General features: G+C 45.2%; 1 protein-coding gene across 2 annotated transcripts in view; it reads left to right on the plus strand.

Annotated features, from left to right (window-relative positions):
• Positions 1-5,333, plus strand: part of LOC141156705 (cytochrome P450 3A29-like) — a 64,460-nt gene extending 59,127 nt beyond the window's left edge. For both annotated transcript variants that reach the window (XM_073642993.1, XM_073642984.1), the window contains one exon: positions 5,005-5,333. In XM_073642993.1, coding sequence (XP_073499094.1) covers positions 5,005-5,038 — 34 coding nt within the window. In that variant the 3' untranslated portion in view covers positions 5,039-5,333. The remainder of the gene's footprint in view (positions 1-5,004) is intronic.
• The last annotated feature ends 8,504 nt before the right edge of the window (positions 5,334-13,837 follow it).

Genomic DNA, 13,837 nt, shown 5'->3' on the forward strand with positions numbered 1-13,837 from the left:
CATGCTGTCCCCATGTCATTTGAGCACTGTCACTATCGTTTTGGGCACTTTTTAGGCTTTCAACAGACTGCCGGGGGTGCCGCCGCAAAAATGCTCAGGTCTCCCATAGACTAACATTGGGCTCGTTGCTCGGGTCGAGCACCCGAGTATCACGGCGAGCTCGGCCCGAGCTTCGAGCACCCGAGCATTTTAGTGCTCGCTCAACACTACACAGCAGCAATAACCGACAGAGACAGTGGAGTGCAGTCGTCCAATTTTACTCACAGTTCTTTTTAGATTCCTCAGGTACACTGTACAGGTTACCGCTTCCCGCGTCGCGCTGCGTTCACCAAGCAGGGGTTCAGAAGTCCCTCCGGCAATTCGAGAGTACTTATCGAGACCCCCTTTCTATATGTTCCTTTCCTCAGCCGACTTTTCGCGCTGCGTCTCTCCCTCCTGCCCTGCGCCTCACAAACTGAGTCCCAAGTCCTCGGATCCCTCAGGGTCACTTGGAGTTCCCTGATCCTACACGGCTACCTTTCTTGGCTACCCGGATGCGAGTATGGCAACTGCACCATAAAAGTCAGAAGCCTCCGGTTTCCTAGCCGAGGCTTGAAGCGACACGACAAGCCTAGGGACTGGTTCCCTTCTTGCGGCCTGGTCCCTCTGACACTTGACAGATTAGAGCGTACGGGTGGCTTCCTGCTCCTTCCGTACCCCTGGGACCCCTTTAGTTACCGGAGCCTTCCTCCTCTGCTCCCCTCCTCTTCTCTCCTCCGCTGGGCCTCATTTACCAGGCCCACTCTGGAGCAGAGCTCCTGCAGAGCACCTGCTCCTCTTACTGGACACAGACACCTCTCTCTCAGACTCACTACTTTACACACTGCCTCTAACTAAGATGGATCCCCTATTTATACTCCTAACAAATGCTCCCCTAAACTCCTTCCTCCACCCACACCCACTACTTGGTTCCCCCCACTCCAGCCAGGGACAGGGCTCAGCAGAACACAGTGCATCTTGCCCTTCCAGCCGGCCTGGAGCAGTGTAGTGTTGGATGCAGGTGTTGGGGTCCCAGGCTGTACTCTTTCCTTACCAGTGAGTGAGGCACCACGGATGCAGTACCTCTGTGGCGACTGAACCCGCAGGGGCGCCACATTAAACCCTACAAAGGATGCATGTATACCTGGGAGCCAATGTGGATACATTACCATTCTTTAACATAGGAAACTGTAAATGGTCTTGTAAACGATTAACCCCTTTAAAGCCCATGATGTACTAATACGCGTCTGTGCCCTGGGACTTAAGAGCCTGACCCGTATTAGTACGTCATCGCGATCGCGCGCGCACACAGGCTGTGCGGGCGCGATCGCCGCCGGGTGTCAGCTGATTGTCACAGCTGACACCCGGTACTATGTGCAGGGAGCGGTCCCGCACTGCTCCCAGCACATTAACCCCCGCAATGCTGCGATCGAAGTCGATCGCAGCATTGCGGAGGCTAAGGGGAGGTGATCGCAATACTCACCTCCTCTTCCGGCCTCCAGCGCTGTCTGCCGCGGCTTCCCGGGTGTTGCCATGACGACCCGATGTCATCATGACAACATCCGGGTCACCAGACAGCAGGAAGATTTTTTGGTCATGCGCAGTGCATGACCAAACAATCTTCTCACTGTGCAGCGCTGACTGCCTGCATGGCACAGGGATGGTGTTCCATCCCTGTGCTATGCAGGCGATCCCAGAGTGGGACAAAGTAAAAAAGTAAAAAAAACTCTCAGAAAGTGAAAAAAATGTTTTAAAAAAAATTGTAAAAATATAGAAAAAAAAAAAAAAAAAAAAATCCACCAAAAATAAAAATATAATGTACCCATCAATAAATATTATTATGGAAAAAAAATAAAAAAAACAATAAAAGTACCCATATTTGGTATCTCCGCGTCCGGAACGACCTGACCTATAAAACTGTTCCACTAGTTAACCCCTTCAGTGACCACGGTAAAAAAAAAAAAAAACGAAGCAAAAAACAATGCTTTATCATCATACCGCCACACAAAAAATGGAATAACACGCGATCAAAAAGACGCATATAAAAAAAAATGGTAACACTGAAAACGTCATCTTGTCCCGCAAAAAACAAGTCACAATACAGCTCCATCATCCGAAAAATCAAAAAGTTATAGTTCTCAGAATAAAGCGATGCAAAAAAATTTTTTTTTCTATAAAATTGCTTTTATTGTGTAAAAGCGCCAAAACATAGAAAAACGATATAAATGTGTTACCGCTGTAAACGTACTGACCCGAAGAATAAAGCTACCTTATCAATTTTACCACACGCGGAGTAGAATAAAAAAATGTAAAAAAAAACAATTCCTGAATTGTTGGTTTTTGTTTATTCTGCCTCCCAAAAGCTGGAATAGAAAGCGATCAAAAAATGTCACGTGCCTGAAAATGGCACCAATAAAAACTTCAACTCATCCCGCAAAAAACAAGCTGTCACATGACTCTGTCGGCCAAAATATGGAAAAATTATAGCTCTCAAAATATGGCGATGCAAAAACTAGAGTTTACAAAATATGTCTTTTAGTGTGTGACAGCTGCCAATCATAAAAACCCGATATCATTCTGGTATCTCTGTAGTCGCACCGATCCGAAGAATAAGGTAGTCTAATCACTTATACCGCACTAGGAACGGCGTAAAAAATAAACGCTAGGGCTGGGGATGGGGTTAGGGTTGTGCTAATGTTAGGGTTGGGGTCAGGGTTGGGCTTGTTTTTTTTTTTCAAAAGGAAAAAAAAAAAAAAAGATGACGATATGGCAACTAGTGTTGAACACAAGTGCTCACTACTTGAGTTTGCATCGGTTGCTCGGGTATGCATTGAGTATCGCGGGTGCTCGAGTCTCCGCCCCATATGCTTCGCGGCCCAAAAAAACTCGCGGGGATTGGCTGCCATGCACGAGCGATCCCCGCATGTTTTTTTTGGGGTGTCTAATAACCGTGAAACATGCGGGCGGGGACTCGAGCATTTCACTTGAGCACCCGTGATACATGGTGCATACCTGAGTACCCGATGCAAACTCAAGTAGCGAGCACTTGCGCTCAAGACTAATGACAACTTATTCAATATGATGACCTAATGTCATCAAATTCTGTGTCGTACCTCTGGGTTCAAAATGTTCACTATACCCCTTGATAAAATCCTTGAGGGGTGTAGTTTCCAAAATCGGGTCACTTGTGGCGGGGTTCAACTATTTAGGCACATTAGGGGCTCTCCAAACGCGACATGGCGTCCGCTCTCGATTCCAGCCGATTTTGTGTTCAAAAAGTCACACAGTGCTCCTTCCCTTCTGAACTCTGCCGTGCGCCCAAACACTGTATTTTCCCCACATATGGGGTATTGGTGTACTCAGGAGAAATTGCACAAAAGTTTTTGGGGTCCATTTTCTCCTCTTATCCTTGTGAAAATAAAAAAATTGGGGCTAAAACATCATTTTTGGGGAAAAAGTTAGATTTTTTTATTTTCACGGCTCAATGTTATAAACTTCTGTAAAGGACTTGGGGGTTCAAGGTGCTCACCACACATCTAGATAAGTTCCCTGAGGGGTCTAGTTTCCAAAATGGTGTCACTTGTGGGGGGTTTCCACTGTTTAGGCACATCAGGGGCTCCCCAAATGCAACATGGCGTCTGCTAATTATTCAAGCAAATTTTACATTCAAAAAGTCAAATGGCGCTCCTTCGCTTCCGAACCCTGCCGCGCGCCCAAACAGTGGTTTTCCTCCACATATGGGGTATCTGCTTACTCAGGAGAAATTGCACAACAAACTTCATGGTGCAATTTTTCCTGTTACCCTTATGAAAATGCAAACGTGGGGGCTGAAAAACATTTTTGTTGTAAAAATGTGAAAATTGTATTTTTACGGCTCAATGTTATAAACTTCTGTGAAGCACCTGGGGGTTCAATGTGCTCACCACACATCTAGATAAGTTCCCTGAGGGGTCTAGTTTCCAAAATGGTGTCACTTGTGGGGGGTTTCCACTGTTTAGGCACATCAGGGGCTCCCCAAATGCAACATGGCGTCCGCTAATTATTCAAGCAAATTTTACATTCAAAAAGTCAAATGGCGCTCCTTCCCTTCCGAACCCTGCCGTGCACCCAAACAGTGTTTTTTCCTCACATATGGGGTATCTGCTTACTCAGGAGAAATTGCACAACAAATTTTGGGGTCCATTTTTTCCTGTTAACCCTGCGAAAATAAAAAAAATTGGGTCTAAAGTGACATTTTTGTGAAAAAAGTTAAATGCTAATTTTTTTCTTCCACATTCCAAAAATTCCTGTGAAGCACCTGAAGGGTTAATAAAGTTCTTGAGGGGTGCAGTTTTTAGAATGGTGTCACTTTGGGGTATTTTCTGTCATAAAGACTCCTCAAAGTGACTTTAAATATGATGTGGTCCCTAAAAAAATGGTTTTGTAAATTTTGTTGGAAAAATGAGAAATCACTGGTCAACTTTTAACCCTTATAGCTCCCCAATAAAAAAAAAACTTTGGTTCCAAAATTGTGCTGATGTAAAGTAGACATGTGGGAAATGTTATTTATTAACTATTTTGTGTGACATATCTCTCTGATTTAAGGGCATAAAAATTCAAATTTGGAAAATTGCAAAATTTTCAAACTTTTCACCAAATTTCCATTTTTTTCACAAATAAACGGAAGTCATATCGTAGAAATTTTACCACAGTCATGAAGTACAATATGTTACGAAAAAACAATCTCAGAATCAGGGGGATCCATTGAAGCGTTCCATAGTAATTACCTCATAAAGTGACAGTGGTCAGAATTGTAAAAATTGGCCTGGTCATTAACGTGCAAACCACCTTGGGTTGTAAAGGGGTTAATATCTGCTGCTATAAAAAACGGACTGCACACGAATGAGAAGTGAGAAACAAAACATCCCACTTTTCTGGATCAAATTCTAAACGATTTTTATACTCTCATGTGAACCTACCCTTAACCTGATAAATCTAATTTTACAGATCCCTCTGGAAATTGACACTCGAGGATTCCTAAAGACTGCAAAACCTATTATACTCAACCTTGTGTCTAGAGAAGCCCTGAAGACAGAAAGTTAGATGCCGAAGACCGCTGTGGATGGGACACAGATATCTGTACTAAATGGAGAACTAATGAGTTGACTGGAATACACTATAATCAGAAAATGTGCCGAGGAGCATGTAAATCTTGTAAATGCAAAAGAAAACTGATGTACCCATGTCTATTTACTTTCAGCCATTTTACACGATAAACAACAAAGTTGTCATAATTAATAAATTAGTAAATTGCATTACGGAAAACAAAAATAAAATTTAGAAGATTACAGAGACGTTCGCCAAATCAATAAGTGAATTGCCCAGGACAGATTGCGTGGCAATCTTTCTGCATGCCTTATCACCTTTAACTGATCCTGTTAAAATCTCTACCTCAAGAACATTTCTATTCAATGATGTTACAACTAATCGTGTACCATTGCAGAGTCCTTGTTTTGTATTCAAATTTCTCAACAACATAATAATGCTGCCCACCTTAAGTCTAAGGCAATGACTTGGCATGCCTGATAGGGTTAAGCTATGTAAAAATTCAATAGGAAAATGTTTCCTTTCATCGTCGTCATCTGCAACTACAGGGTCACCACTCCAACATCAGCTGATGTTTTTCTCACCTCAACATTAAGCTCTTTATGTAGTAAGATGAAAGGTAATATTGTTATAAGAGGAAGAATTGCATGACAGCAGTGCCCCCACATCAAAAGAAACTGGAACATTTTCTTCTGCAATATCAAGACTAATAAAGACAAAATAATTTTCCGCATGTGTAAAACATTTGTTTCTTTTTGACATATGGCTGAAAGTGATGGATTGTGCTTCCATGACTAAACGGAGATGTTAAGGGGGGTGAACCCTAGTGGATAACTCCTTCTTAAATGCTAAAGTGGTCTCAATACACCAGGGCACAGAAATATCAATATCAGCGTTCCCTTTGATAGGAATCCTTAAATCGTAAGGCCTCATTTCCACCTTATATTTATATACGCTTTCAACAGGTATTGAGTCTAATCCTATAACGGTAAGGGACAGATGGAAAATACTAATACCTTCCATTCAAGATGAGGACTGGGAGGAAATGCTGGAGTCCCAGACCTGACTGACAGCCAGCCCCAATGCAGAGCGTGTGTCAGTCAGTGCCAGGGGCATGGTTACAGCCACCGCGGAGACTGAAACGGTGCTGCCACCGTGACTACAACCGAATGCTGCCGGGAAGAATAATGTTAATTTTCTCCCCACAGTGTTCGGCTAAATACGAGTGCTGGGCAGGTGCAGAATGCTATTAACCTGCAGATTAACCCCATATCTGCAGGTTAATAACATTTTTTCTGGTGACAGGTTCCCTTTAAATAGGTCGTTTTATCTCTAGATGATTCAGCAGATAAAGACTGGATCTCTGGGCCTGATTTGGTTCTGCTATATTGTATAGATGGATGTGGTAGTAGAGGAAACACCATGAGGTGACATATGCATTACTTGGGATATGTTTGGCAGTCAGCTGTTGGTTTTATTGTTTACTGGTTAATGTTCTGTGTTACTTTGTTGTTATACACCATTATTATGTATGTTCCAAAGATATTCACTATTCTGACTCCATGACTAAGCTGCAATCATAGAGCGCTGTGAGACACCGTTTCTAGGCTGTCTCTTAACCTTACTCACACGCAGCGATGTCCTCAGATAGTTTAACTTGACTGCAGGAAGCACGTTGTTGAAGATTCAGAAGAAGATTTATTTTCAAGCAGAAATCTTCTTGAAGTGCAAACATACAGCAGATAAAAAAAAAAAATTTACATACAGACTGGAAGCACATGAGCTTCTAACATGGCTGAAGATGTGGAATGAGGAAGGAACATGAGGAAGAAGGGAGGGGTTACTTACATCACAGCTCCATCAGAGGGGGACAGGGAGAGAGAGAGGACAAACTTATAAGGAAGGCAAACCTTATTGCATAGTAACAAACAGCAATACATAACAACTGAAAGAAGTGCAATACAGTCTGTAAAATTCCCAGATCATGGGACATGACACTCCCCTTCTGAAATCTATAGATTTCACGATGATTATATTGATGTGATGTCTTCTGATGATGTCACCGTCGACCTGAAAGATAACAAGAAACACAAGGCATGCAACAATAACTATGACAGTTGTAAGCTCAGTTTTCTGGTTGGTGGCCTGAAGTCCACAACAGTTGAATAATCCAAGTCAATTAGAAACCCATCTTCTGTTTGGGGAAGCTGCAACATACAAACACTTCCATCAACCCAAGAATACACTGGTAAAAGTTCCTAATACAGCTGGAGGCATATGGCGGAATACTCCCCGCCGTAAGCTGTGTCTAGTAGTAATGTCCTTCATGTGATGCTGTCTCTCATGAAGCACTTGGCAGTATAAGTCAGGCGAATACCAACCTGCACAACCGATGACCAGCTCGAGAAACGTCTAGAGTGATAAGGCCTCAGCTTTAACTTTGGTGTCATAGATATGCAGTGTGTAGAGATGGTTTGTCTGATTTCTCCATCAGCGACTGGTTCCGCAAGTTCAAATGTGCTGCCAGTATCAACAGAACAAGGATTCTCATGTGCAAAGCTTGGAGACAACAGCCAGGTGTTGTCACAAAGGCTAGGTGCAGCCATGAGTCCTGTTCCTTGCTAAATTGGATACAGGTCAGTGGAGATGTGGTGCCACTGTTCAGGGGCAACCTCCACCACTAGTACAGCAGAAAAAAAAAGACCAAGTCTTGGTGCAGTGTGAGCAGGCCTTGAGGCTAGTTTGGCCTTGTCCAGGACAAATCCGCAATGTACTCTGTTGTTGGCTTCTGAGGTCTTCAAGTAGCCTACTGCAGCAATAGCCTTTGTAGGTGCGTCAGGGAAAATGTGGACTTCTCTTCTAGTGGCGGCTGAAATGGACTTTAACGCAGAACAAGATAGGAATGAGATGGGATGTTCTAAGATCTTCAGAGACGTTTTCCATGTCACCCCCCTTTGTGGTTTCTGGGACAGTAGTGGAGTGTTCCAATCCGTGTTCTCAGTGGTCAACTGTCTCAGCAGTATCTTACCTTGACAAGTTAAGGAGGCATAAGATCATTCCTAATTTGACCTTAAATTCTTGCACTTCCTTTAGTACCTTAAATAACGACATGACTGCTTGTGACTTGATGTAAAAAATGGCCACAGCAGCCTCTTATTAAATTGTACCCCTTGGGGCGCCCAACAACCTCCTGCCCCAAAACATCAAAACAATGTAAACATTATAAACATTAAATAGCATGAATAACAGAAGAATCACATTAACCCACTGATAAGTCTGGTCCAGAGGCATATCACCACCTTCCTGATTAATTCCCTGGCCGCACAGCACCAGCAAAGGGAATGAGGCATTAATCACACCTAATTAATAGCCCCTAACTTTGCAGGACCTACGCCCGCAATTACCCTGGCCTATCACCAAAGCTACCATGCCTTGATAGTTCCACCAAAGGCCATTACCACTTGACCCCGCCTCTATCCCAGACCTATCACCCCGACATAGACCGGGACCATGACACCTTACGCGGCCCGGTCCCGCCACCACCGCATTGCTTGCTTGATGCCATCCCTTAAACCTAACATCCACAAATCTGTACCAATGGTGTTGAGGTGGACCCTATCCGGCCTCATATGTTCCTCCGACGGCGTTTCCAACTCCCTATGCCTTACAATGATGCCACCGTTCCTGGACACAAAACGGGCCACAACCTTATTCATTTTCATCCGCGTCTTGTTGACTCGATCTACGGACCTTGTGTACATCCATGTGGACCGAGCCACTATGTCCGACCATACTATGATGATTCCGGGATATTCTGACCACAACCTTAAAATGTCAAATTTAATCTCCCGGATTAACTACAGAGATGAACGTACGCCAACGTCGTTTCCTCCGACATGCAACATGAGGATATCCGGTGGACGGTCGATTCTGCTATAGCATGACACCTCCAGGAGGACCCTCCCCGATGTCATGCCATGAATACCGATCCACTTGACCAACGCCTTGGATCTATTCTGCTCGAGCTGTCGACCATCTCGACGAGCGTCCGCCCGTAATGCACCCTAGAACACGTAGGAGTGCCCCAGGATCCACACTAAACATGCACACACCGATCATTACCATATGAAACACCAATTACGACCATGACCCTTCCTTACATCATCAAATGAGGACGCACGTACAGCCTAAACCGCGTAGAATTCGGCATTTTTGATCTGCAGATTCAACCCATACGAGATAAGTTCAGTCAAATCAACTGCAAGGACGGCAGCACAGAGTTCCATTCTGGGTATCGTGTGTTCACGGAGTGGCGCTAACTTTGTCCGACTCATGACAAACCCGATATGGCTTTGTTCGTTCACGTCTGTGGTCTTGAGACCTGCTGCGATCGCTTTGTCTGAAACGTCACAGAAGATACAAAGTCTTTGAGTCTTGACTTCTGTGGATGGCACGAGAGCATAGGGCCGTTTCACATGAAGGTCGGTCAAGGCTTCAAGAGACTTCCTCCACTCTGTCCACAAGTCTGCCTTTTCTGCTGGGAGTGGATCTTCCCAATCAAATTTCCCTTGGGTGAAGTCTCTCAGCATCATTTTGCCTTGGATGGTTACTGGAGTTACAAACCCCAAGGGGTCGTACAGGCTATTCACAAAGGAAAGAACTCCTCTGCACGTAAAGGGTTTCTCATCTTTGTTGATCTGAAAGGTGAAGGCATCCGTCTTCAAATCCCAAAGCAATCCTAGGCTCTGCTGTATGGGAGGGGAGTCGATGCTTAGGTCTAAGTCCTTCTGATCACTGGAATAGTCTTGAGAAGGAAAGGCTTCCATCAATTCTCTGCTGTTGGAGGTGATCTTATGTAGCCTCAGGTTAGACAGAGCAAGCATTTCTTGAGCCCTCTTCAGGAGGCTGATTGCAACCTCGTTTGTTGGTGTGGACTTAAGACAGTCGTCAACGTAGAAGTCCTTTTCTACAAAGGATCTGACATCTGATCTGTACCTTTTTCGCCCGCTTTTGCAGAATTTCAGAGTCCGTAGATAGCGACTGCTGGGGAGGGACTGTTCCCGAAGATGTGGACCCTCATCGGGTACTCGGTGATGTCTTGTCGGGGTCGTTATTGCGGTACCAGAAGAACCTCAAGTAGTTTCTGTGTTCCTCCTTGACGAGGAAACAGTGGAACATCTGTTGTATGTCAGCCATAAATGCCACCATATCTCTGCGGAAACAGAGTAGCACCTCTAGGAGCTTGTTGTTGAGGTCTGGGCCTGACGGTAGGACATCGTTCAACGAGACGTCTTCACATTTGGCGCTTGAGTCGAATATCACTCTTATCTGACCTGGCTTCTTAGGATGGTACACTCCGAAGATAGGTAAGTACCAACACTCCTCTGAATGCTGAAGTGCAGGTGCAATCTCTGTGTGGCTGTTCTGGAATATCTTCCCCATGAAGGTAAAGAAATGTTCCTTCGTCTTAGGCGACTTCCAAAGCTTGTGTCCGAGGGAGATGAATCGACTGTAGACCAGTTCCCTGTTGTTGGGTAGACGTCTTCTCCGGGGTCAGAATGGTAGAGGTGCGACCCAACTGTTTGACTTGTCTTTGACTATCTCTCGATCCATGATGTCCAAGAACATCCTGTCTTCTATGGACATTGTTGTCTTGTTGTCTTCCTTTGTCCTGCGGAAAACTGCACATCCTATGTGGTCTTGTTCACCTTCACAGGCGTGGTCTTCAATGGAAGGAGATGAGGAAGGGCAAGGCAGGTGAGTGCTGCTCGGTAACTCCTTTACCAGCAGACTATTTGGACATGGTTTCAAGAAAGATGGACGTCCATTTTCTAGCGCGCTGGTGAGCATACTGTTGACTGAGGTCGGCTTGTGTGCTCCTCCTAGACAGACGTCTCCTATTATGATCCAACCAAGGTCAAGCCTCTGTGTGTACGGAGCATTCTGGAAGCCATTGATAGACTCTCTAGACTTGTGGACTCTTAGTATATCTCTCCCCAGGAGTAAAGCTATTGGAGCTTCTGGGACCAACTCAGGTATCAGGTGAGCTATACGCTTCAGATAAGGGTGATGTATCTCAGACCTGTTGTCGGGAGTTTGGTTGCACTCCAGGATGGTCGGTAGCGATAGGCAGGTCTGACCATCTTTGGACTAGACTTTGTATCCGGTAGCTTTCCTCCCCGCCGTTTCAACGGTACCTGAACATGTCTTCAGGGCGTAGGGAGAAAAGGGGCCTACAACGCTGAAGTTGTCAAAGAAGATGGACTTGGCTAGAGACCTGTTTGGTCATCCAGGATCGCGTATATCTTGATCGCTTTGTCCCTGTGGCCTGCTGGGTAGATTCGGACAAGGCAGATTTTTGAACAGGATCTTCCTCCCACGATCCCTCCGCAGATCTCTGTACATTTAGAGGTGACCTCGGGGGTGCCTTCGTCAGTGTTCTTCAATCTTCCATCATGCTCCTCTGGCTGCGACAACACTCGAGGGTGCAAGGCTGTATTGTGGTCCGTGCTGCTGCATTCTGCACATTTCACGCTAGCTTCACAGTTCCTGGCAAGGTGAGAGGTTGTGGCACAACATTTGAAGCAGATGTTATTTTCTTTGAGGAACTCTTTGCGATCCTCTAAAGACTTCTCCCTGAAGGCTCTGCATTTTGGGAGAGGATGTGGTTTCCAGTGTTGAGGACACTGCTTACTGACGTCTTGAGGTTTATTCTCTTCTGGAGGGGACCTATTCGCCTTGTGAGGAGGACCTGTGGAAATAATATTAGTTTTGTGGACTGCCACTGGTGTTCTACTAGCTTTGACACCAGGGCGCAGTGGGACATGACAAAGTGAAGTCGAAGCTAGGGTCATTTCTGATTTTAGCTTGTTGGGCGACAAAATCTACAAACACTGTAAAAGGGGGAAACGGTACGTTATGAGTCTGTTTATAACGCGAACCATATGTGACCCACTTATCTCGTAGGATGTCAGGAAGTTTTTGAACAATCGGACTGACACCCCTGGTGGTGTCCAGGAATGTCAATCCAGGTAAATCTCCTTCCTCCTGAGCCACATGTAGCTCCACTAACAAATCGCTTAGTTCCCTGAGCTTTTGGTAACCCTTAGACACTATTTTGGGAAGATCATCAATTCTCTTATATAAAGCATTTTTTATTGCTTCTATTGACCCATAACACTCATCAAGTCTTTCCCACACCTTGCGTAGACCTGTGTGTGGATACTTTATATTAATGTCTCTGATCCTTTTGGCGTGTTCAGCGGAATCGCTTCCAAGCCACTTTACTAGGAGGTCTAACTCCTCGCTGTAAGAAAGGTCCAAACCTCTGATGGCATTCTGGAATGAGGCTCACCATGACCTATAGTTCTCAGCTCGATCAGTGAACTTTACAAGTCCCTGTGTGATCAGCTCCCGGCGAGCAAGGAGCTTTACAAAGTCCATGGTGGCTTGGTTTTTGCTGATACGAGCTGGTGTGTTATAGTCACGTCTAGAGTGTGGTGTATCACCATACCTGTCGGACGGTTCTGTCTTCGGATAGTCTGCATGATACCTCTCTGGAGAGGAAGGTGTCTCTTTGAGGCGGGACGGGGGCTTTACCTTCTGTTTGGGGGAACTGTGGCTGTGGTCGACATCTCCGTGTTGGATGTCTTCTCGTTTGTAGTAGCGAAGTTCGGGGTTGGATCGTTGGTATTCGGCGTAGGCTGGTCGATGTAATGCGTGAGGGCTGTCATCTCTTCCGTGTTGTCGGTTGACATACTCTGAGATGCGCTGTACTGGATCCTGCTGATCTAGATCAGGTCCCAGAACGTTGCTACATTTCTCATAATCAGGATACTCCATTGCTTCCAAGTACTCTGCCTTGGCTATTGCGGCCGCTGCCTCTCTGTCAGTGGCAAGTCTTTCCAGAGACACTCGCAGACGAGCACTCACTGCTTCTTGCTCTGCTTGTCTCAACTTTAATTGTATCTCTTGTGCGACGAAAGAGGATCTCGCTTTGGCCGCCTCGGCTTCGGTGCGAGCGACTGCAGCGAGCTCTGCTATTAATGACTTGCTAGAGCCTGCTCGTGACCTTGTTTTGAGTAAGGATGTAGCGCTTCGAGACATGGCGCGCTTAGCGGTAGACTGCTGAATACTTTGGCCGTAAACTGAGTCTATATGCGGCCGTCTTCCGCGTGGCGGGAATAGCGTCGTGCTTTCTGGGGGGGAGCTGGGCTCTTGCTCTCTGTGGCTGTATGGCGGCTGTTGTAATGCAAGTATGCGGAGCAGCGTGGGCGTTAGTGGTTCCGTAAAGTCTGTTCAACCACATAGAGTCCGTTTTTACTGTTCTGCCTTCCTCAACGTATGATGCTGTGGAGGATTTAGCGTATAGCTTAACCCTCATTCATACTCAATTAAATAGACTGTAGCGCTCTGTAATCTTGATTTAATGGTATGAACTTGATAGTGTGGTAAAAACTATAACACAATACAGAATGATGACAGTCAGTACTGGGTACATTAAAGAAACTAGCACTAACATAGTGATAATACAGATTACAGTAAACTGGAGTAACCGGGGTAGATCACTGCCACAGGCTCTATTCTATACAGAATGCATCAACCTGAGTACAGTACAAGAGGCATTAACTGAATGGTGTATCTCAGAGCACAATACACTTCACTTTACAGTAATTTCACACCAAAACATGTAACTGTATTTGCTCTTACTGGAATCATCTGACAAGAGGAAAGT

Source organism: Phyllobates terribilis, unplaced genomic scaffold (genome assembly GCF_046119375.1).
Source record: "Phyllobates terribilis strain yellow unplaced genomic scaffold, ASM4611937v1 Scaffold_1__5_contigs__length_1240528914, whole genome shotgun sequence".
In the NCBI taxonomy this organism is placed as follows: Eukaryota; Metazoa; Chordata; class Amphibia; order Anura; family Dendrobatidae; genus Phyllobates; species Phyllobates terribilis.